The 25,381-nt window shown below is 33.6% G+C and overlaps 1 protein-coding gene across 16 annotated transcripts in view; it reads left to right on the forward strand.

Moving 5' to 3' along the window:
* The window catches only part of LOC145263738 (uncharacterized), a 727,869-nt gene extending 704,767 nt beyond the window's left edge, over positions 1 to 23,102 (forward strand). For all 16 annotated transcript variants that reach the window (XM_080120729.1, XM_080120720.1, XM_080120727.1 and 13 more), the window contains 5 exons: positions 6,081 to 6,181; positions 7,861 to 8,050; positions 10,374 to 10,469; positions 14,496 to 14,601; positions 16,644 to 23,102. In XM_080120729.1, coding sequence (XP_079976855.1) covers positions 6,081 to 6,181; positions 7,861 to 8,050; positions 10,374 to 10,469; positions 14,496 to 14,601; positions 16,644 to 21,153 — 5,003 coding nt within the window. In that variant the 3' untranslated portion in view covers positions 21,154 to 23,102. The remainder of the gene's footprint in view (positions 1 to 6,080; positions 6,182 to 7,860; positions 8,051 to 10,373; positions 10,470 to 14,495; positions 14,602 to 16,643) is intronic.
* The last annotated feature ends 2,279 nt before the right edge of the window (positions 23,103 to 25,381 follow it).

Consider the following 25,381-nt stretch of genomic DNA (forward strand, 5'->3'; position numbering starts at 1 on the left):
TAAAATAAGTAGTGTATTAATGAGCTAAAATAAGTCTAGTGTATTAATGAGCTAAAATAAGTCTAGTGTATTAATGAGCTAAAATAAGTCTAGTGTATTAATGAGCTAAAATAAGTCTAGTGTATTAATGGGCTAAAATAAGTAGTGTATTAATGAGCTAAAATAAGTCTAGTGTATTAATGAGCTAAAATAAGTCTAGTGTATTAATGGGCTAAAATAAGTCTAGTGTATTAATGAGCTAAAATAAGTCTAGTGTATTAATGAGCTAAAATAAGTCTAGTGTATTAATGAGCTAAAATAAGTCTAGTGTATTAATGAGCTAAAATAAGTCTAGTGTATTAATGAGCTAAAATAAGTCTAGTGTATTAATGAGCTAAAATAAGTAGTGTATTAATGAGCTAAAATAAGTCTAGTGTATTAATGAGCTAAAATAAGTCTAGTGTATTAATGAGCTAAAATAAGTCTAGTGTATTAATGAGCTAAAATAAGTCTAGTGTATTAATGAGCTAAAATAAGTCTAGTGTATTAATGAGCTAAAATAAGTCTAGTGTATTAATGAGCTAAAATAAGTCTAGTGTATTAATGAGCTAAAATAAGTCTAGTGTATTAATGAGCTAAAATAAGTAGTGTATTAATGAGCTAAAATAAGTCTAGTGTATTAATGAGCTAAAATAAGTAGTGTATTAATGAGCTAAAATAAGTAGTGTATTAATGAGCTAAAATAAGTCTAGTGTATTAATGAGCTAAAATAAGTCTAGTGTATTAATGAGCTAAAATAAGTCTAGTGTATTAATGAGCTAAAATAAGTCTAGTGTATTAATGAGCTAAAATAAGTCTAGTGTATTAATGAGCTAAAATAAGTCTAGTGTATTAATGAGCTAAAATAAGTCTAGTGTATTAATGAGCTAAAATAAGTCTAGTGTATTAATGAGCTAAAATAAGTCTAGTGTATTAATGAGCTAAAATAAGTAGTGTATTAATGAGCTAAAATAAGTAGTGTATTAATGAGCTAAAATAAGTCTAGTGTATTAATGAGCTAAAATAAGTCTAGTGTATTAATGAGCTAAAATAAGTCTAGTGTATTAATGAGCTAAAATAAGTAGTGTATTAATGAGCTAAAATAAGTCTAGTGTATTAATGAGCTAAAATAAGTCTAGTGTATTAATGAGCTAAAATAAGTCTAGTGTATTAATAAGCTAAAATAAGTAGTGTATTAATGAGCTAAAATAAGTCTAGTGTATTAATGAGCTAAAATAAGTCTAGTGTATTAATGAGCTAAAATAAGTCTAGTGTATTAATGAGCTAAAATAAGTCTAGTGTATTAATGAGCTAAAATAAGTCTAGTGTATTAATGAGCTAAAATAAGTCTAGTGTATTAATGAGCTAAAATAAGTCTAGTGTATTAATGAGCTAAAATAAGTCTAGTGTATTAATGAGCTAAAATAAGTCTAGTGTATTAATAAGCTAAAATAAGTCTAGTGTATTAATGAGCTAAAATAAGTAGTGTATTAATGAGCTAAAATAAGTCTAGTGTATTAATGAGCTAAAATAAGTCTAGTGTATTAATGAGCTAAAATAAGTCTAGTGTATTAATGAGCTAAAATAAGTCTAGTGTATTAATGAGCTAAAATAAGTAGTGTATTAATGAGCTAAAATAAGTCTAGTGTATTAATGAGCTAAAATAAGTCTAGTGTATTAATGAGCTAAAATAAGTAATGTATTAATGAGCTAAAATAAGTAGTGTATTAATGAGCTAAAATAAGTCTAGTGTATTAATGAGCTAAAATAAGTCTAGTGTATTAATGAGCTAAAATAAGTAGTGTATTAATGAGCTAAAATAAGTCTAGTGTATTAATGAGCTAAAATAAGTAGTGTATTAATGAGCTAAAATAAGTAGTGTATTAATGAGCTAAAATAAGTAGTGTATTAATGAGCTAAAATAAGTAGTGTATTAATGAGCTAAAATAAGTCTAGTGTATTAATGAGCTAAAATAAGTCTAGTGTATTAATGAGCTAAAATAAGTCTAGTGTATTAATGAGCTAAAATAAGTCTAGTGTATTAATGAGCTAAAATAAGTCTAGTGTATTAATGAGCTAAAATAAGTAGTGTATTAATGAGCTAAAATAAGTCTAGTGTATTAATGAGCTAAAATAAGTCTAGTGTATTAATGAGCTAAAATAAGTCTAGTGTATTAATGAGCTAAAATAAGTAGTGTATTAATGAGCTAAAATAAGTAGTGTATTAATGAGCTAAAATAAGTAGTGTATTAATGAGCTAAAATAAGTAGTGTATTAATGAGCTAAAATAAGTAGTGTATTAATGAGCTAAAATAAGTAGTGTATTAATGAGCTAAAATAAGTAGTGTATTAATGAGCTAAAATAAGTCTAGTGTATTAATGAGCTAAAATAAGTCTAGTGTATTAATGAGCTAAAATAAGTCTAGTGTATTAATGGGCTAAAATAAGTAGTGTATTAATGAGCTAAAATAAGTCTAGTGTATTAATGAGCTAAAATAAGTCTAGTGTATTAATGGGCTAAAATAAGTCTAGTGTATTAATGAGCTAAAATAAGTCTAGTGTATTAATGAGCTAAAATAAGTCTAGTGTATTAATGAGCTAAAATAAGTCTAGTGTATTAATGAGCTAAAATAAGTCTAGTGTATTAATGAGCTAAAATAAGTCTAGTGTATTAATGGGATAAAATAAGTCTAGTATATTCATGATGTAATATGTTTTTTAATACAATATTTAAAAATATTATATACATAAAAGCATAATATCGATATAACGCATTGTATGACTAAATGCTAGTTTTTGTATCATACACTTGTTATAAGTATACATAATTCATGCCTATATGTACATATATAAGTAAAAGTTTAAAAGTAATGAAAAAAAAGGTCTATCATATCAGAAATAAACATCCCAAAATCGGAACGTTTATTTTTATGTCTGTATTTATAACAATATAATTCATTATTTCTATACAATGTTGCGCGTTTGACTGAAAATAACCAATTCTTCTTACTATCACTTTGGTAAGACTTTTGGTGCTTGTTACGATATAGTCGACAGATCGATTTTTAAAAATATGTTATTCTAAGCAAAATAAGCAGTATTTACTTGTCATGCCGAAAATAGTGATATATTAAAAAATTATGAAAATTCATAGAGTAGAAAATTATTGATAGTTAAAAGTAATTTTTACAGAAAATTGAGAGAAATTGCATTTTTCCATTGATATAAACACCTTGAAGATTGCGAATACAGGGGGACACCCTTATCTCCCTTTTTGTAATAGCTGACAATTTGTTTTAGCCAAAAGCGATAACTTGTTTTTTTTTTTTTTTTCTAAAAATACAATAGGGCTCTACATTGTGAATGAAACGGTCGCATTTGCGAGTGATTTTTCAAAGTGGTGACTAGAAATAATGAAACACTTATCTTTTGGCAATTGTATTTCTTTCACTGACAATCTTCCAAAGTTCACTACTGAATGAAAAATATCTTTTCAACTTTTTTTTTTTTTTTTATATAAAACGAGCAAAGTTAAATTATTTAAACAATAAAAGTTTAATAGAACAATATACTTTTTTTTTTTTAATGAAGGCTGTTTAAAAAAATATCTGAAGAAATTAGAATGTTTATACCTTCAAGTATCAACATAAAATTTGTTGTATATTTAGAATTACACTTATTAAAAAAATAAAAATACAGAAAAATCTTTATGATATAAATACTTGTCACAGAACTAAGATGTCATATTCTAAAAATCATGTGGGTTTGGCTAGTAACTTTTCTATTTGGTTAGTAAACGAAACAACTAAAGATAAATTTGTCTGTAGAGCCCTGCACAATAACAGTTGTTCTACTTGATGAATTTTCGTAATTTTTAGATACATTACTATTTTTGGCTCAACAATTAGGTAAGTACTGTTGCTTTTGCTTAAAACGACACATTTTAAAAAATCGATGTGTCCACTGTATCTTAACAAGCACTAAACATTTTTAAAAAGAGGAGATAATTACCGAATTACACTTCCTCCTTTATTATAGAGATCGTGATTAAAACAGTGTGTCAATACATGCACCTCGCCCTTATTTACTAGTTGTAATAATAATAATTACTAGCGGGACCTGTGAAAATTCCACAGCAGACTCTTTCATATGTAATATATTGATGTTGGCATTCTGCGGATGTTCAGTGTAAATGGAGATCCCCTGATATTATTGTAGCTCTTTTGTTAAAACTGCAGAAGTATTTATCTAAGCTAGCAAGGACGCTTGGCATAGCCCGGTCGTAAAATATGCTTAAATATGATATTTTAATTTATGCAGATTTTGTATAAAGTTGTGATTTCAAAAATATAAAAAAATATATCCATATGACTTGGGTGCATCAGTTTGAATCGAAACTGAAATCAAAACTTATGAAGAATTCTTGGTAAAATTATTTATAAAAAAAAAAATAGATGACTCGAGTGCCATCAACTATAATCAAAACCGAAATCAAAACTTAAGAATTCTTGGTAAAATTATTTATTACAAGAAATGGAGGATCATAACAATTAAACGAAAGTCACTCAAACACAGATTAACACACGCTATCGTATTAATAATAATCTTGAATAATAATTATGTTTGTTTTTGGACGAAATTAGAATAAAAATAATTACAACCCAGATTAGATTTGAATTGACAACCTGTCTTTAAGTGTTGCATGTTAACCAAATGACTTACAACAGCACATCAGAAATCTTCATGCAGTTAAAGAGATAAACCATATATATATTGTATAATATATTTGTTATACATTCTAGTACAACAGGATGTCAAAAATATATGCAGGGAAACTAAAACTATTTTCTTTTATATATGTACATATATGTATAATTAGAGACCATGAAAGAAAATGGATACATCAGAAATGAGCACTTCAAAATGAGGATATTTTGTTAAAATCTTAATGTAATTCAATTCATTATTATATTAGAACATTTCTTTTTATGTCTCCATCAATTTTTTTTTTCAAACCAATGTAATTCTATATTAAAATTCTATACAATATTGAATACTTTTTCTTACTACAGCTTTGGTGGAGACTTTTAAAAAGGGGAGATAATTACTGCATTACTCTCCCTCCTTTATTGTAGAGGTGATGAGTGAACCAGTGTATTCATACCTGCACCTCACCATTATTTACTGGCAATAATAATCATCTGAAAAGGATATATTATATGCCTGTTAAATCAGAAATCTAGGTTCTTTGTCATCTCTCGATATAATCACTCTCATGTTGATGTGTAGTTTTTATGAGTGGTTTATTAATGCTGCTTGAGTTGTCAGCCAATAAAAGAGGAAGATCTCCGGAAGTCGCATGGTTTTGCCAACTTATCTTAACTAAAAGTTTAATTCTGATCTCCCATCAGTCTTCCATTCAACTAATGATTTTCATTATGTTGCAATTGAAGTTTATTCAAAAAACTTAAAAATTGGAGTTTCAAAACTTGCGGCGATTCTATACCATCAGAACAAAATTTTGTATTAAAAGAATGGAGTTTTCAGATTAAGAACAATGGTTTCTACCGATTTTTTTGTCAATTTCAATAACTTACAATGTTAGTTTTGAAATTGTGTAGTCGAAATTACCTGAATATTACTGAATTAAAAAAAAAACAAAAAAAAACAACTTTAATCGTGTTAGCAGGCGAAAAATTGCGGCCATTTTGTTTAAATCAAAACGGAAAATTACCTCATTTTTTGAACTCTCCTGTGTGTTACATAAGCAAATATGATCGTTTTCTCCAAATTCTATTTTCTTTAATAAAGATTTTTCTATCGTATTGATTTTTGTAACTTTTGGATATAATTATCTTAAAAATATGAGGAATATGTAGATATCATTGTTTTCATGTGAAATTTAGTTTTACGATTTCCGAAATTTCGTTCTGATAGTGTAGAAGCGCCAAACCTGCTGTAATTTATTTATAACATGCACTTTTTTTTTTTTTACTTGCGTCTTTTTTTATTTTTTTTAGACAAATTATTGAAACTTAAATTTAAAAAAAATTTTTTTTCAGATATTGATGTTCCCAAATTATGTGAAGGTAAAAAGTTGTTGGCTTTGTTGGTAGAAACTGTTTCCAAGCAGCAGTTAGTGGATAAGAAAGAACTATTTGTTGTAAGTTAATTTTCATTTTTTTTTTTTTTTTCTTATTCTTGATTTAGTTATACAAACAAATAGTGAAACCTTTTTTTTTTTGTTTTTTAGTAAATATTTTTGTTTGTGTTTATAACACAGCTGTGAATGAATTATTTTTAATTGTCTTGGCTATTTATAGTGAACTTTGAACTTTGTAAAGCAATAACAAACCAAAAAAAAACCAGCTTAGTTTTAAATATTACAAAAATAAAACATGACCTATATACAAAGCACTTAATCAATAAATCAAATCAATCAATAAGGGTTTTATCACTCAATGAGGACCCCCTCTTTCCTGGACTTTAGCCATCTAACTCTGTCCCGAGTTATCTGCTGCCATGTGGGGCCCATGTGTTGTATCAGGTCATCCCTTCATCTTGTTCTTGGTCTTCCCGTTGGCCTCTTATGTTCATGAGGTGTCCATTCCATTGTCCTGATGGACCACTTGTTGTCATGTTGTCTGGCTATGTGCCCTGCCCATCTGTGTTTGGATGTTTTGATAGTATTATTATTAGCACTTTCAAATTAAGTTAGAACAACTTTTTTTGGTAAAACATTGTAATTTATTATTATACTTTAAAAACTAGAATACCTTTCCCAGGATAGGTAACATTAATTCCACAAACAGATTTTTTTGTACCAGTTTCATGGCCCCTTAAAAAGATTATAATCAACATATAATGCTACTACGCTTTATCCAATATTGATCAAAATCCATGACATGATTTTAATTCTAGAAATTGTCTAAAATAACATCTAAATCTTAAGCTTGGTTTGAGGAATTTTGTTTTATGAGTGTCTTATGACTATGGATCAAATTCAAGGAAAATCTAATCTATTTAAATTTTGGACTGGAAAATTGTTTTCATTGCAAAAAAAAAAAAAAGAATGAAAATACTTTAAAGACACTGAAATTTTAGAAATACTTATTGATTGATACCTGATACCTATTAACATTTCGCAAAAATCAGTGGTATCTCAATTTTCACGAAAGGCTTCTGTTAGTTTTTACCTTTTTGCATAAATTAAAATAAATATAGCCCACATTGGGTCCCTTGCAGCTAGCAACTAGGTTTAAAAATTCATAATAATTGGGTAATTAATTTACAAGTGAATATTGTTGCTGTTCACACACCAAAGTGGATATTGTATCTACAAATATATAATCATGTACATACACCTAACTTTATCAATAGCGATTAAAGGAAACGAGTTTCAATGTTTATGGTATATCTGAAAATTCTAACCTCCAGATTAGATGAGAGCGTTTTTATACATGCATCAATTTATATGTAAATTCATATATGCTGGTTCCATGGCCAAAAGTAGTGAATTATTATTATCTCTTTGGTTTGTGAAAAGGGGAGATAATTATTGCATTACACTTCACACACGCGCACATATTGAAAATGTTATAAAATTTATAGACAATCACTGTGTCCAAGAAATTGCAAATGTGTATCTAATAAAATCAGAGGTGATGAGTGAAAATGGATATTCTATCCAAAATAAGCATTTTAAATTTTGTTAGAATATCTGTTTTTATGCTTGTCTCGATTTTCTTTTATAAACAAGTCTTGGTTTTTCTGTTTATTGGGAGTCATCTTTTTTAAAAAAAAAAACAAAAAAACTAAGTTATGTGTATTTATATATTGCAGACATTACCAGACCAGCAACATGTCTACTTTCTTGGTGGCCATCATGGCTGGATGGAGGAAGAAGGGGTTCTCATCAGTCGGATCCCTTTTACCCACCCGACCAACCTACCCAAAATACTAATTTGCCTACGCCAACAAATGCTTTTCAACACGGTCTTCAGCAGCTGCATCAGACCCAATGCCAAACAAGGTAATTCATCTGTTACTACCTGAAGTACCCATCTATGTCAGTTTTTCTGGACTTTACTCTCAGCTTATGAAAATCCTCTTAGGGATCGAGTTTTGGAAATCGTCAAAGTCAAAGTAAATATTTTTTTGTCTATCAGGAGCAGAAAGGATAGTCGGTATTATTTGTTAATTTTTAGGGTTTTTTTGGGTTTTTTTACTTAAAATGATCTTTAAAGGTAATAAATATTTGTTTTTTACATGAATATTTTTGATAGTAAGAGGAAATTCGAATGGCATAACTAGAATGATAAAAGAAACAATGTTAGGATATGAATGATTTAAATAATTAGAGAAGTGAGAGGTGTGTGTGTGTGTGTGTGTGTGTGTGTGTGTGTGTGTGTGTGTGTGTGTGTGTGTGTGTACTTGAAATGGCATTCATCTCGGATGGGTTGAGCTTCATCTATAATATAAATCTCACTTGTCTATTTAAATGTATGTTTGTACGTTTGCCTAAAACTTTCGACAAAGTCAACAGATTTTCATGAGATCAGTATCGTTTTGAAGCTCAACCCTTCAGATAACAAATATTGGAAAATTGGCTAAAAACATTAATTTCTTTACCCTCAACTGGGCACTTTTCTACAAAGACGGGTCACTTTTTTCGCCAATATTTTCGAAAGTCATCCCCTCTTTTTGATTGACTAGCCTTAAAACTTCCAGTTTGACGATGGACGCAACGGCAAAGACGTTAAGTTTTTTTTTTTCTGTTTTTCCACGTTCTTTTCCTCCTTCGTGGTACGGGTTCGAGCCTGCCTGCCTAATGCCACTTTTTTTGCTCAACACATACCTCCAAACACCCAGGCAATGCTGGGCACCCAGGCTAGTCTCTTATAAAGGCCAGCCAGGTGGGGCAATTTGAAGTTTACAATTGTATAATGTCTAATCACACGCTGTTCCAACCGAAAACTCTGTAAATATTGGAGTCAGATTATGTTCTAAGTTATAATGGTTGGATGAGGAAAGGCATCCTTATCACTTGAATCCCTTATACACGATGGCCAACTAAGTTAGCTTTAACTGTCATCAGCCAGATTTTTCCATCACATTGCTTTTTCCACCCATGTAGAGGAGCTGAGGCAATTGCTTTTTATCTCACTTCCATGATAGGAAGATGTGATACAAGATCAGGAAATGTGGTTTGAAAAGCCAGCGCTCTAAGGGAAGAGCAAAATTTGCATGGGCAACCCCATTCGAGGCACCTTAGGTAATTAGCAATAAACTAACCTGTTCTCAAAGAGTGAGAAAGCAAAGGGAAGACCTAGTACTGCACACGTTGGTCATTAGAGAACAAGATACCTCAACACTTGCATAGAATCTGGTGACTTTGTAGTGAGAAATAAAATGTGGACACTCCCAATTGATCTAGCCAGCCCAAACAGCTTGAAAAATACTAAGTTCAAAGCTAAATGCTGTCATCAGACACAGAGGATGCAGGCAGAGGTGATAGAAAGTTTCCAGTCGACTCGTGTCTTCCACTGTAATTAGCCAGGAGTCGCTGCAAAAATGGAAGATCGATCACACCATCACTTGGTAGATTCTTATTTTGGTACTGCACATTATTTCAGATTTTGATCGCAGCTGAAGAAGGTCAATTTGCGTTTTGAGGTTAGCTCTACCTTGAGAGGAGTGTATTATGATATCAAAATGTATTCTGAAGTTCATAAGAATTGCATTCAGATATAAGAGACATGATTCTCTCTATCAATAGTTGCTTCCAATCTCTTTTTTAAAGAGGAGACTTTATAAGTGTGACAACACCGAGACCCAGGACAGTTCATTCATGAAGCAGTCACTCCAGAACCATTCCAAGGTTGGCGAAAACCATCAAAGCAGATATTTCACCGAGCTCCAGTCCAGAGATCTATGGTCTGGCTATCCATCACTATCTCGGTCACAAGGATTGTCGTGCATGGTCTGCATTCATTTGGGATGCCTTGTGTTCTATGGGAAGAGGCAGCTTAACCCATCCTGAGTGAATGTCACTTCGTGTACAAGCAAGCAAGTACAGATACAAAACATGAATTGCAAAACATACAATAAAGGAGTTTGAAAGAATTTATAATTAAAGAAACAGATTGCAACACAAGATGGTGAGAAACAGGAAGTTACAGGGCACAGCATTCAACATGTAAAAAATAAATTAAATTTTTAAAAATCGTTTCTTTTTTTTATTCTATGACATTTTCTCTAGCAATTATTTTGGCAGCTTAAACGGAGTTGTTTCCAATCCAGTTAATCTAGTTAATACAGCATCTAACATGTCTTCATTCTTTTCCTTTTTATAGATGCCACCAAAGCGCTTGTGTTTGAGATGTCTGCCTTGTCTTTGTATCAAATCAACGTATCATTTGAGCATCCATTACAAGACTCTATGGTCACAGGTAATTGAAGCTATATTTTTATTCGTAATTATCTTCAGATTCTTTTTCCATTGTTCATTTTTTTTTTTTTTTTCCAATTACGTAAAGTCCTTGAATAGTGACCTGGTGCTACAAGATCAGGATATCTTCAGATGCCAGCTTCCTGGCCTAAGATGTACCAAATATTAATATCATTTTTCTTTCCCTTTGCAAAACTTAATCTTGTTCTGCAAATCCAAAAACAAAAACAATCTTCCTCTAAAAAAACAACTAAGTCAAACATCATAAATAAATATTTGAAGATACAAATGACTTAAAGCATAAAACCTTTAAATCAAAATGATTGGATTTGGCATTAAATAACTTCGAAAGGGTTGATATGTCATAAAACAAAACAACCAAACCAAACCAAACCAAACATGAATAAATATTTGAAGATATGTAGAACTGGAAACAAACTTTTATCAAAATGATCAAATTCAGTATTAAATAACCTCCAAAAGGGTTGATATGCCGTAAAACAAAACAACCAAATCAAACCCCATATATAAATATTTGAAGATGGTGAGGGGTGCAACAGCAGACATGTCAGGTTTTTTTTTTTTTTTTTTTTTTCACATTCTTTCCTTGCTTCGCGGTACAAGTTTGAGCTTGCCTGCCTATGACCACTTTTTTTTTTAGTTCAACACACACCTCCAAGGCACACAGGCTAGTATTTTAAAAAAAAAAAAGTAGGCATTTAATATCCATGTCAGAGCGAGAAAAAACATAATTTTTCAAGTGTATGCATATATATATATATATATATATATATATATATATATATATATGAATTTTTTTTTTTTAAAAGCCAAAGACAATGCGGGGAAAGACCGGAATTATGAAAGTAAAGAAAGAAAAACAAACAAATGCAGACGGGTATGCTTGAGTATAGGAGTGTCTAGTCTTTATTCGTCTATCTTCACCTCATTTCTATATATTTCTTTACGAATAAAGACTAGACACTCCTCTACTCAAGCATACCCGTCTGCATTTGTTTGTTTTTCTTTCTTTACTTTCATAATTCCGGTCTTTCCCCGCATTGTCTTTGGCTTTTAAAAAAAAAAAATTCTATATATTTCTTTACCAACAATGCTTCAAGCAAACTACTACCTACTCTTATATATATATATATATATATATATATATATATATATATATATTTATTTATATATATATATATATATATATATATATATATATTTATATATATATATATATATATATTTACTGATGTTGCGAATTATGATTCCCTAGAAGTATGAACTTATTGAGGGATGATAGCTTGAAGAAATATTACCAAATGAGTAGCTTTAAGGTGCTTTTCAACAAAATAAAACCACCAAAAATGATAAATAAAACTTGGTCAACATTAAATGACCCACTGAAGTGTTGATATACCAAAAAATGAAACAGATAAACAAACCCTATGCAGGTCTGAATTTTTTAGATGAGGGCTGATTGTTTATATTACCTGTTTTCTGTTTTGATCCAACTGTTGTCCTCATGTTGAGTGTTATTGATGCAATGTTTCACTCCACTAAAATGACTACCCAGAGAGCGTTACATCGGCGCCGGAAAACCTAGAACAAACACCAAAGGACAATACCTGAAAGCTTGCCACAATTTGCACACCATACATAAAGAGCCTGTCCGAAAAATTTTTAAATTATGCAGTACATATGACATGAGAACTTGTTACTTGTCTCTCAAAACACACCTAATATGAGTCAAGCCCCTAACCAAAAGTCTCATGACAAAAACTGCGTATATAAAATTTCATACAAATGCGAAAAACCATACAAAGGTGAGACCAGTTACCCCCTATTGGTAAAGCTAGAACAACACCATAAAGCCATAACACAGGGGGAGATGGAAAAGTCGAGACTAGCTGATCGCATATGGAAAGAAAAAGGAACACTCTTCCCTTTGTGGAACAAGGTCAAAATAATTGACAGAGATGCAAGATGAAGAGTCAGAAGAAGCGGCATATGTGCTAAACAAAAAACGAAAAAAAAATGACTAAGCAGACCAAGCATAAAAATTAAAACCATATGTGAACTTAATTGTAGGAAAAACAAAAGATTTGTACAACCCCCTTTTTAAAATTTCAAGAATAAAAGGGAGATAATTACATGAGTAACACTCCAGATGAGAGCAATAATTTAATCAGTATGAGTTCTATAAAAAACCCTATTCATTTGTGATACTATCGTTGACTGGGATGAAATGTTATGTTATTCTCAGTTATTATTAGTTGTAGTAAACTACATAAGACTGCATAAGTTAGAATTTGTTGTTAACCAATTATCTGTTAGGACCGTTATGTGTTCATGTGGATAATTAATAGCACCCTACCTGAGAATTCTACCTTCAAACTCCTCGGCTTAACATTTGCGGGCAATATGAACTGGAGCAAATACATAGAGGACATTGCAAAGACTGCTGCAAAGAAGGTGGGTTCCCTCTATCGAGCTTGAAGACTACTCACGCCTGAGAGTATCCTGTACCTTTACAAGGCCACCATTCACCCATGCATGGAGTATTGTTGCCACATTTGGGCTGGTGCATCTACCACTAGTCTCTCCTTCTTAGATAAAGTCCAAAAAAGAATTGTCAATCGAATTAGTCCCACTTTATCAACTAAGCTCCAGCCCCTGTCTCATCATTGCAATGTTGCATCCCTTTGTTTTGCAAATATTCTGATGGAATGTGTTCTGATGAACTTGTTTCACTTGTACCCCCTCGACGTACATATCCTCGACAAACCCGCTTAGCAATAAGATCTCACTCCTTCACTGTTGTTGTCCCTGAATGACAGCTTTCTATTCTAATAGTTTCTTCCCTCGAACAGCTAGACTTTGGAATTCCCTTCTTGCTACCTACTTCCCTGGCTGTACTGATATGCAGAAGTTTAAATGTAACATAAACAAATATCTTGTTAATCTTTCCGAGACATGGCCCCAAATAGTAGCCCCTTACGTCCAAGTGGTGATATGCTTAGTAAGGAGTGAATATGAGTTTAAAAAAAAAATGTATTTTCACCATTGACAAAATCAGAATAATCTATCCCATGGATTCAGTTTGAAATTCCATAAATGTTTGAAAAAATGCACCCGAAGGTTGGAGTTTACATTGTCTGAAATATAAATACAGCAATCAAGATGAGAACAGTCGTCGGAATAATACAAAGACTTCTACGACATCTCATATTATTATGCTAAGTCTGAGTTCGTATTATCCAAATTCTTTGACGTACAGTTTTTATCTTGAGTGTTATTTTCATAATGTTTTGATCAATGTGCGTATCATGTCAAATTCTGGTAATCTTTGTCGAACTTGGGAATCTGCATGGAATGTCGAACAGAACTCTTTACTTTATGGCGAGTAGCATGCACTTGTTCAATCAACCATGACTGTGTAGTTATGCATAGTCTTAAGCAATTCATAATTGTATTTTGAGTGCCCGTGACGCTGAGGATTGAACCTTCAACCTCCAGAAGAGTGTAACTTTACAACTGAATTTTACTAAGTACTTCATCTACTACACCATGGGACTTTGCGGGCGACACTCAAAAATATTACTTAGGTTTTCTACTCAGTTATGACTAATAGAACGAGAGCATGCTACCTCCATGAATTAAATAGGTTCTATTCGAAATTCTATGCGAGTTCAACAAAAAGATTTCCAAGTTCAACAAGACACATCTGAAGAAGGTCAGAGGTTACATTTATCGAAACATTGTGCAAATAAAACTAAAGATGAGAACAATAATCCAAAGGATTCTGATCATATGAAGAATGAATCTTCATCTAAAAAATTCAGAAACATAAATCTGAATTAATCAACATTTATTTTCCTGAGGCGTTTTAATCACACAAAATACATGTTAAAATATTCTTTAATTTGGTTATCAGATTAAATAAACTTCTATTTTTACTGTTCTGATTTGTAAGTTTAAAACTTGTAATTAAAAAAAAAATGCATGTCTTTCTTTGTTTTTTCAGCTGAGTTTGATATGAATGACATCACCAACTTGAAATGTCGAGTGTGCACTGCAGCCGATGGCCAATCATTCTGTTCTGATGAATATGCATCTAAAGTGTTCAATAAGTACGTATACAGATTAAAAAAAGAATATGTAGTCGAAATTGAACCACATGAACAGGTGGGGGGGGGGGCGGTAAATTAAAATATTCACAAATTAAGTTCAAGGAATTTTTGTGAGTTCTAATTGTTTCTGTGTTGCCACTATCAACTGAGAAAAGAGTATGAAACATGAGTATGCAGTGTGATCATGTGTGGAAGTGAAACCTGGCCGGCAAGGGTTTTGAGGATAGGCGTTGCATGAATAGAGATGAGAATGATACAATGGATATGTACTGTGAGTCTTAAAGATTGGCTCTGATTTGATGAACCAAGGGGCAGATTAAATCTGGACAGTATAGGGAGATGTCTACAGAAGAGAAAATTTTGAAATAAAATTCCTTAAACCATCCAACACATGCCAATTTGTAAAATGGATATTAAATCGAATATGATGATGATCAGAAAATTACTAAATTATAGAATTATACGATTTTCTCTGTCCCCCCCCCCCTTTTTTAAATCTTTTTTAAGAAAAAGCTGATATCTACCAAATTGCTTGTCTTTCATCATTGTTAGGCAGGATTTATTTCTCTTTTATTTCCCCTGTACCTCTTTTTTATCTTTCTCTTTTTCTGTTTTTTTTTCTTCTCTCTTTCTTTTCCCATCTTGCTTTCCTATTCTAACAATTCTATCTGAAAAGTGAAAATATTAATTCTGTTGTTCGAACGATTCGTGAAGGAAGTGTGGGAGAGGATAGATGACCTTTGCTTCATCAAAGAATGACTTCCTGTTTTCTTCCCATCACATGTGCACTCAGTATTTTTCTCTTAACTTTTATTTCCTTAGTTTAGATTGATTGGAGTTTCGGGAAAAGTTCTTTTGCCCTGCTTTCTCAGCGTATAGATTGATTACTCATGTCGCTGAATAATTTCGAAACTGAAAAGGTTCTTATTTTTTAAAAAATGTGAGTTCTCTGTTTTCTAATGAGATTTGGCTTTTGTGTAATTCAGAAAAGGCAGAGTTTTGCTTGTTTTCTCATTTGACTCTATTTTGTTTCTCTTTTTCTTCTCTCTCTCACTTTCTTTCCCTTTCTCTGTTTTTTTATCTCTTCTTCCATCATATTTTCTCTCTTACCTTTTCTTCCTCATCCTCAAAAATGTTGATTTTTATCACACTTCAAACAATTCATGGATTGAGAAATTCATCTCAATTTCAAATTTTTTTCCTTGCCATTGGCCAAATTTTTTCAGAAAACTTTGTTTATTTTGTGATCGAACATGTGTTATCTCGACAACAGCCGACCCCCCCCCCAACATTGTCCATCGTTGTTTCTGTTTCCGTGGTCTTCTTCTTTAAAATATTCCATTCTCATTCTGGCTGATAATTCTGTTCTGGATTATTATAACTCTAGTAAAATCTGGCGCATATGTTGGCAACTGCTGAGGAGGCACACACTGGCTCACAAGTAAAAAAATAAAAATAAAGCAATATATAATTCAGAAAACACAAACTCCGACAAATTCCATAAATATTAGTTGGGATCTGGGTGCATGTGTGACACCATCGTGGAAAATGACTCTCTAAACGTTAGCATCCACATCTTAGTCATCTGTTAGGGCCCCTTTGTTATTAATCAATTCATCTTCCTATCTGCTCCAAGCTATGACCTGCCTTCAACTGTTGTCAATGGTCACAACCGCAAGACTGTCTGTAAACTGTAAATTGTTGTAAAACTCTTGCACACTCCTGAAACTGCCTGTAAACTAACTCTAAATGTATTGACTTCTTTCGTCTCAGTTACTGTCACACCTTGATTAACAATCCTATTTCCGAACGCCTTTGTGTTTTGTGCCAGCTCCCCCATTGTTTTTCTACTAACCTTACTGCCTAGACTTTTGTTCTATTAATCAATTATTTCCTCTTTTTGTTCTAGTTTTTCGTCTTTTTCACTTCCTAACACTTTGTGCAGGGGGGATATTCATCGTTTCACAATTTATTTTTTACGCTCCTTTTTTATAAAAAAAAAACTAATCCATTTCTTTTTTTTTCTTTCTTTTTTTTTACAGTTGTATGTCAATTCCCGTCTCATTACGTGCCATCATGAATAAAGTACTTGGACAATTGAAGAAAACGTGTCCTGCAATATCCAACTCTCATACTGCTTACCCAATGGATCATTACTCTGGCCACATGAGTAGCCTTTTATCCGGCCCAGATCATCGCTTTTCATCTCGTAGTAGTCTCAGCCAGCTCGGCTACCCTCACCGTGGTGGGCCTGAAAACTACAAGGACAGTCCACCTTATCTTGATCCGGCCAATGCCCCGCCCGAACTGCTGGATAGCATCCGTGCTGAGAAGGTAGCCCGAAATCCGCTTCTTGCCACACTTTTGGACCAGGACACTGCGGCTGCTGCAGAGATTCATAACAGCCCCATGTTGTCCAAATTACTAGATGATCACACGACAGCCACAACGTGCATGGTAAATACGAGTAAACCAAAGAAAAGCAAGAAGCGAAAAGGTATAAGCGAATTGACTGGACGGAGTCCAAAACAGAAACATATAGAAGACACTTCTGACATGGTGGAAGAAACAGATAAGAACCTGATTGAGATTGACTCCCGCAGCCCGTCATTGTCAAGCGCAGTTAGTACCCCACCAGAGCATTCTTCGTCAGGGACTGTCACAATCGATCTGACGGAAAATTATCAGATGTCTCGCGACTCTGTAAAGAAACCTTCCAGCTTGAGCCTGAACAATGTTGTTATTAAATCGGAGCCGTCCCCTTTAGGTTCGAAAGGGATGAATATCAGCATGCTGGATGATGTGAAGCCTGACATCAGCATCAAGAAAGAGTCTGAGAGTGGGAGCAGCAGTAGCAATACTGCTTTGAGTATGAATGACCCCCTGTCAAAAAACGGGGTTCCTTCCCTTGATGATTTACTCAGCGACTCAGGTCAACCGATCAATCCTGATGATTTCACAAACAAAACGCAGAAATTGTCCGAGGATTTTTTAGAGAATGGGACTCTCTCCAGGAGTAACTCGGAGTCACAAGTGACTACGTTTCCTGGAGAGACGCTCGATTTCAGCAATGAACTATTGAACACTGACAGTGTCTATCCGGGTAATGATGATATGGATATTTGCCTGGATAATTGTGATAAAATAGCATTTGGACCGGCCATCAATAACTGGCCATCATCTTGTAACTCCACCAGCCTGGACAAAAGTGGACCAGGAAACACACGTCCAATTCCTATTCTGGAAAAACTTGGCGAGGACGTCAAGGAGGAGCGGAATATTGTTAAGCCATGCGAGACGAATCGGCACAAAACCATGCATGAAGGCGAAACAAAACTTTTGGCTGTGAAGGAAGAAGCAAAGAGTGAAGGAAGTAACGTTGTTAAAATCCGGCTCTACACAAACGAGCTGAAAAAGACAGAGAACTGGAAAGGTCGTGCCGATTCAAAGCAATCGCCCAACGACACTTTCGCGACGACGATAAAAATTAGCTCTCCTCATCAAAAGCACTCTGTGAACTCTCGTAGCAAAGATTATGAAGGAAAGAGCGAAAAGTCCAAGAAGAAGGAGTCAAAACATAGCAGTTCGAACAGCGAGATTTCTGGGAAGCGACGAAAGGAGAAGGAGGAGAGCAAGAAAGAGCGTAAGAAACGAAAGCAGGAAAAGAATGATGACTACTCGAGAATGGCGCAAGGGGCTGTATACAGGTCCACTCAGGTAGAATCATCGTCGGATTCGAAACCAATGCCTAAACTAAAAATTACAAAGAGCTTTCTGAAGTTGGATAAAAAGATGTCAAACATATCCGAATCGTCAAAGCGGACGAGTGAGAAAAGCTCGAGTTCGAAATATGACTTCTCTTCCTCGTCCGACAAGAACACTCGATACGACCAGCTGGAGAAGTTCAGCAGCAGTTATCTGAGCAGCAACAGCAAAGACGTCTCGTCTGACCGGGGACAGAAGAGTCACCGAACTGCTCGCTCACTCTCCTCTTCCTCCCATACCTCACAAAATATTACTGTGAATAAGGAAGACTCTAAGCTAATCACGAAAACACCTACGGTCAAATTAAAACCATTGGTTATGCCCGTTACGTCTGGATCGTCGGTCAATGTCAGCTCTGTCCGGACGCCTTCAGTTTACTCGAATGCCACCCATTCAGCTAATAAGACAACCACGACTACAGTTGCTACGAGTACCATCTTATCAACATCATTGGCATCTTCGTCCTCATCTCCTTCAACATCTCCGGTCACTCCAAGTGCAACGACTGTCTCTTCCCTGACAACGAAATTTACAGTCACGCCGCTTCTCAGCACAAGTGCGTCCAGCAGTAACTCGACAGCCAACAGTCCGAGTACAACTAGCAGCAGCAGCACATCTAATGCTTCCAACCTCAGTGCAGTAGCGGCTAACAGCAGTAGTACAACTGCTAGCAGCAATAAAAGCGGTAATAATAACAGTACTTCAAGCAGCAGCGGAAATGGCAGTAGTTACAGTACAAGTAGCAGCACGACGGGAAGCAGTAATTCTAGCAGCAGCAGCAGCAGTAGTAATAAAAACAGTAACAACAATACTGCTACTACTACTACTAGCAATAATAATAAACATTGCAGTAAAGATGACAGCAAAAACAGTAATAACACAAGCAGTACCACAACCAACACTGTCAGCAGCAGTACCAGTAGTACGAGTAGCAGCAATGGTGGCAGCAGTAGTACAACCATCACTACCACTGCTACCACTACTATAGCCAGCAGCAGCAGTAGTAGTAGTAGTAGTAGTAGTACTACCAGCAGCAGCAGTGGTGGCGGGAGCGGAAATAGTAGTAAATTGAAAGCGGCCATCCGTTCGCGCAAGGGCTCGTTGTCGGCAGTTATTGACAAGCTTAACAAAACGAGCACGACAAATGTACACGTCTGTAGTGCTAGTGATGGTGTGATCACTGGTAAATCGGCGTCCAAGGACACGTCCACGCTTGGTGAGGATGAAGACGAGGAGGATGAGGAGGACGAGGATGACGACGACGATGAAGACGCACCACTGTCGAAGCCAATTTTGTCGTACAAAGGCAGCAGCAGCAGTAACAGCTTGCCGTCTACCTCGGCTGAAATAGGTAGCGGTAGTGGCAGAACCAATGGGGGAGGTACCGTTTCGGTTGGCAACGGAGACAGCAACAAATTAGCAAATCGTGAACCTCCACTCTTATTGGCTGAAGGGCGTCTAGAGCATGTTGAGAAGAAAGAGCAAAGGAGTAGCTCAAAACGTGAGGGTCACCTGTCATCATCGAAACAGGAAACCTCTGAGAGTAAGAGCAGTAACAGTAGTAGTAGCGGGAGTAGCAGCAGCAGTAAACATATTTCCAGTAAGTTCCACAGGGAGTCTCGGTCGTCGGCAATGTCTTCCACCTCAAAAGCACTGTCACGAGAGAACGGGCGCTACTCTCAAAATGTTTTAGAGTTGTCGAGCCCTGGTCGCAGCCAGTCTCCATTTGTGACGGACAGCATAAAAGTATCGCGGAAGAATGAATTTGAAGAACGGCAAACTACATCACCTCATGAATTAAATCCATCGGTCAAGCTCAATGACAATGATTCACGGAATGTTCAAGCTAAAATTTCAAGTGATTGGGAATGTTCCCGTGATTCCTCCAGGCCATCGGAAAACCTGGATGGGAAAAATAAAGGTAGGTATATATCGGAAACTAGCTCCAAATCATGGAACAGGTTGAACTCTGTCGAGGAGGAGTCTGGTTGGTGCTCTGAGAAACCACTGAGTGGTGGTAGTAACATTGCAACCAAGCAGTCCTCCTCAGACAAGACCTGTTCTGATAGTTCAAACAGTAGTGCCGATCGGGAGCTCCTACATATGGTACTGAACAATTGTCGTGATCTAGACAGTAGTACGTCTGTACGGTCCGACTCTCCAGGGACCAAAGTCCATGGCTCTCTCAGAAGAATGAAGAGCCACTCTCATTCAGGTGAAAATACCAAGTTTAATGGTGAAAGTGACTTCTCAAAAATCCTATATGAGCCGCGAGTTCTCTCAAGACAAATTGAGGAGGAAACTAAAATAGAGGACCTGTCCAACTCCTCAGGCGACTTTGAAAAACACACCGATTTTGACGAAGGTCAAGCAGGAACAGTTGTGAAACGCAAATTACGGACTTCTTCTGTGAACCCGATCAGTCCTGGCAGCGATGCCAGTAGTCCTGAAAACGGGTTGATTATTGACTGTATGTCATCACCCAAAGGTTCACAGCAATCACAGCAACAGCAGCAGCAACCACCACCACTACCACCCCAACAGCCCCGGAAACATTCTCCAGCTCCTGTAATGGTCCCATCAAAGGCAGACATTTTTACGTCACACGACAGTAAACATAAATTTCCTAGTAGATCCCCCACGCCATCGCCAAGGCCCAAAACATCTCCGCCCCTCACGCCACCTGGTATGAGGGATATAAACACACATTCGAATTCCACCTCTGCATCGTCATGCTCCATTGACAATGAACTTATGGACGAGGCATTGATTATGACACCACATTAGTGTCAAATGTTTTTTAAATCCATTTTTTTTTTTTTTTTGGTCCTTTTTTTTTCCCTCTTTTGTTTTGTTTTTGTACCTGTCCCCCTCGACACACGTGCGCGAGTGAATAACACTTGATGGTACTATATATATATATATATATATATATATATATATATATATATATATATATATATATAAAAGACACTGTGTTTGCAGACGCATACCCATACAGCTTAAGACATTTTTGTTTATCATCATTTTAACAAGATATGATAAGTGAGTAAACCAAATAGTGTGTAAAAAATATATATATATATGAGAGAGAGAGAGAAACACACACATACATAAGTATTCCTATTTGAAGGTTATCTAGATAATTTCAATCTCACATCCTCTTATATATCATGTATATATATATATATATATATATATATATATATATATATATATAATGGTAGATCCAGATTGGAATGGATATAAGATAATCCCTGTGGAATCCTTTGCAAAATAGATTTGAGTAGAAAGTTTAATGTAAAATATAAGACAATATTAAGGATATATTAAAAAAAAAAACATAGTAGTTTTTGGGTAATGATTTAAGTGATATAAAAAGTGAACTTTGAAGTTTGTTGATTTGAAAAATCTGTTTAATACGATTGAAATAAATTGTTACCTAAAAACTGGCATGTTTTTTTAGTTTTTCCATATATTTTTACGATATATATATATATATATATATATATATATATATATATATAAAGAGTATGAATGGAAAATGTGATAACCTGACTTCTTCAAGAGACAACAAATTTCAAATTTGGAATTCGACTGTAAAAAACATTTTAATTGAAAGCAAGAAAATTGGGCAGATATCACATTATGTAAAATAAATGATTTTGGCGCTTTATGGTGTGATAAAATGAAAAACTTATGGTAATGGGAATATGACAGTTTGATGAATGGAGTTTATCATAGTTTTTATTGAAACTCTTTACACACACACACACACATATATATATATATATATATATATATATATATATATATATATATATAAAGAGAGAGAGAGAAGGGGATGGGGGAGTTAAAATTATGCAAATTATAATTTAAAAACATTTATTGTTCTTAAAACAAGGAATACAAAAATTAGTTCATTATTCCATAGTTTCATACAATTTTTTTTTATATAATATATATGAGAGAGGAGAAGAGATAGATATAAATTATATGGGTATGTGTGTGCACAGGTGTTTGAGTGTTTATGTATGCATAAAAAATGTGCACGGTTAAAATTGTTAAGTTTGAAAAATGAGTTTGGTCGGGTTAGGCTGCTATCAACAAAAGACAAATTCATCTACTGTTCTGGAAAAAAAAATATTTAAAAAAAAAAAAGCAAAAAAACAAATTTTTAAAAAATATACAAAAATTATTCTTCGAAGATATTTTAAAAAAAAACAATCCAGAAAAGAAAAAAAAAGTCTTAAATCTCCCCCCCCCTCCCTACACACAAATGCAAATACATTCATTTTTTAAAAAGCAAAAAAGAAATTTAAATAAAAAATAATAAATGAAAAAAAAATTTTGAAAAATGGATGATCATCATCATCATTATTATTATTAAACTGGATTTTGATGCTAATTACGATGATGACGGCGGTGGATATGGTGGTGGGGGATAATTGAAGCATGGGAATGGGTTGGGTGGGTGTTTGTTAGCCACAGTGTTGATAGTGGTTGACAGGACGGCGACGACGATGATGATGGCGTACAGTAGCAGCAGCAGTGTAAATTGAAAGAAAGAGAGATATAGAAATAAACAAGAGTATAAAAAAAAACAAGATATTAAAACAAAAAACAAACTATTTTGTTTGCCCCCCCTCTGTTCATTTTTTTTTTAAATTTTTTTTGTCTTTATTGACTTCTGAAAAAAAAAACAAATTGAAAAAATAAAAATATTATTATTATTATTATTATTATTATTATTAAAAAAAAAAACAATGGGCAATTTTTTTTTTGTTTTATTTTATTTATTTTTTTTAACGTTTTTGCCTTGCTGTCTGCTGCTGCTGCTGTTTATGATGATTTATTTTTCAGGTTGGATTTTTTTTTTATCCCATCACACCTCTCTCTCTTTCATCCCTCCTCTCTCTCTCTTTTCATGTAGGCTTGACATTCTCTCTCTTCGCTCTGTTATGCCATTACCTTCGATCTCTCCTCCTTAATTGATTTTTATCCACTTTTCTCAGTTATTAATGATATCTCATACACACACAGTTGATAATATAATATCACATACACATATGATTGAAAGGGCATCATTCATCCCAACCTTGTTTCACAAAACCCTCCCTCCAACACATACACAGTCTACAGAAAAACGTGCAAAGTCCATTTCACTTTTTCCATTTTCTTTCAGTTTTCTTTTTTTTTTTTCTTTCTTTTTTTAACCAAAAAAAAAAGACCCCAAACTGAATTCTTAAAACAGTACAAATTTCTTTCTTGGAATTTTTAACTGCATTTTTAGTCAACTGCAAGGAAACCAACAAACATTTTTATTTTATTTTATTTTTGTCTACATTTAAAATCAATCTCATCTTACAGTGAAACCAATTAAGCACACACAGACACATGTGTATGTATATTATATATGTGTGTGTGTGTGTGTATAATATGATTAAAAGTTGCGAAATTGAAAAGTGTGCCTTTGGGTAGCATGCTTTTCTTTTTTTGCTTGCTTCAAATTCGTTAAAATAGACTGAAACACAGGATTCATTCCAAGATATGCAAAATGAAACATGAATCTGGAATAATTTTTTGTGTGTGTTATATATGATAATTGTGTGTGTGTGTGTGTGTGTAAGTGTGCTTGGATGTATTATATGTATGCCTATATATGTGTATGTGCCATGTATATACATCTTATATGTATAAGCATAAATGTCTGCATATATGTCTGTATATGCAAGTACATATGTGTGTGTATGTGTATATATACATACATACATACATACAAGGATATTTGTATATAAAATGCATGTGTGTGTGTATGCGAAATGAATTTAAAATACTTTTGTGATAAAATTTAAAATAATTATTTTTTACAATTGTGATTTGAATATCTGGAGAGCAGAAAACGTTTCTTTCAGAAGAAATTGAGACATTCTTTAAGAAAAACAATTTCTGATAAGAATAAAGTATTGCAGAAACCAATCGACGTCTCTTGCACACCTTTATTGCACCCGCCATTCCGACCCTTCCCCCTTCTCTTGCACTTCTTGTCTCTTTTTATGTAACAATCATCCTGGAAAACGGCATCCTCATACTCCACTGCTAAAATTTATCCATTCTTTTGTGTCTATGTAAATTAGTGATATTTTAAACTAATACATTTCAGGTGAAAACATTATGTACTTATGTGTTATGTAGAAATTAGTATAAATCCCCAAAATTACGAAAAATGATCCAGTAGAAAAATAGAAGTAAAAATAGAATTTATTGAATTATCAAAGTTCATAGTATATTTTAATGTAGAAAAGTAAGACAAACTGGCTTATCTCGCTTGACTTAAATTAACTTGACTTAATTTAAGGTTTAAACATTATGTATTTCCAAAAATTACATCAAATGATCCAGTAGATGTGCTAGATGTATTTTTAATAAAAAAAATTGTCCACGATGACATTCTGACATTTTGTTAAAAAAAAATAGCAGAACCTTAATTTACGTCAAGGGAGATAAGTTAGTTTTTTATACTAAATTGATTACACAATTCTTCATAATAAATCATATGATAAAACCTGATGATTCGATAAATTATATTTTTACTTGTAATTATTTTTTATTGGATCATTTTTTTTTTTTTTTTTTTTTTTTTGTAATTTTGGGAATTTATACTTATTTCGACAGGACACGGAAGAAGGTAATAATGTTTTCACCTGAAATGAGTTGGTTTAAACATTACTAATCTACACAAGCACCAGGTTTTTTTTTTTTTTTTTTTTTTTTTTTTTTATGATCAAATTTTTTACCAACACACAAGGAAGAAGAAAGAATAATTATTACATGTAGCTTTTTTGAAATAGAAGCAGGAGAGAGGGACTTATAAGAGTTGTGAAAAGGATTCTAAATCATTTTCCAAGTTGGAGATTGAATCCTTATTGGTTTTGGTAAATGTCTATCCATATGTGTATAATGTATAATGTAAGAATTATCCACCCTGGGTGGTTTTAGTCAGCTCGTTCCAATG

The sequence above is a fragment of the Euprymna scolopes genome, chromosome 39, assembly GCF_053919585.1.
Source record: "Euprymna scolopes isolate OS-2025 chromosome 39, ASM5391958v1, whole genome shotgun sequence".
In the NCBI taxonomy this organism is placed as follows: domain Eukaryota; kingdom Metazoa; phylum Mollusca; class Cephalopoda; order Sepiida; family Sepiolidae; genus Euprymna; species Euprymna scolopes.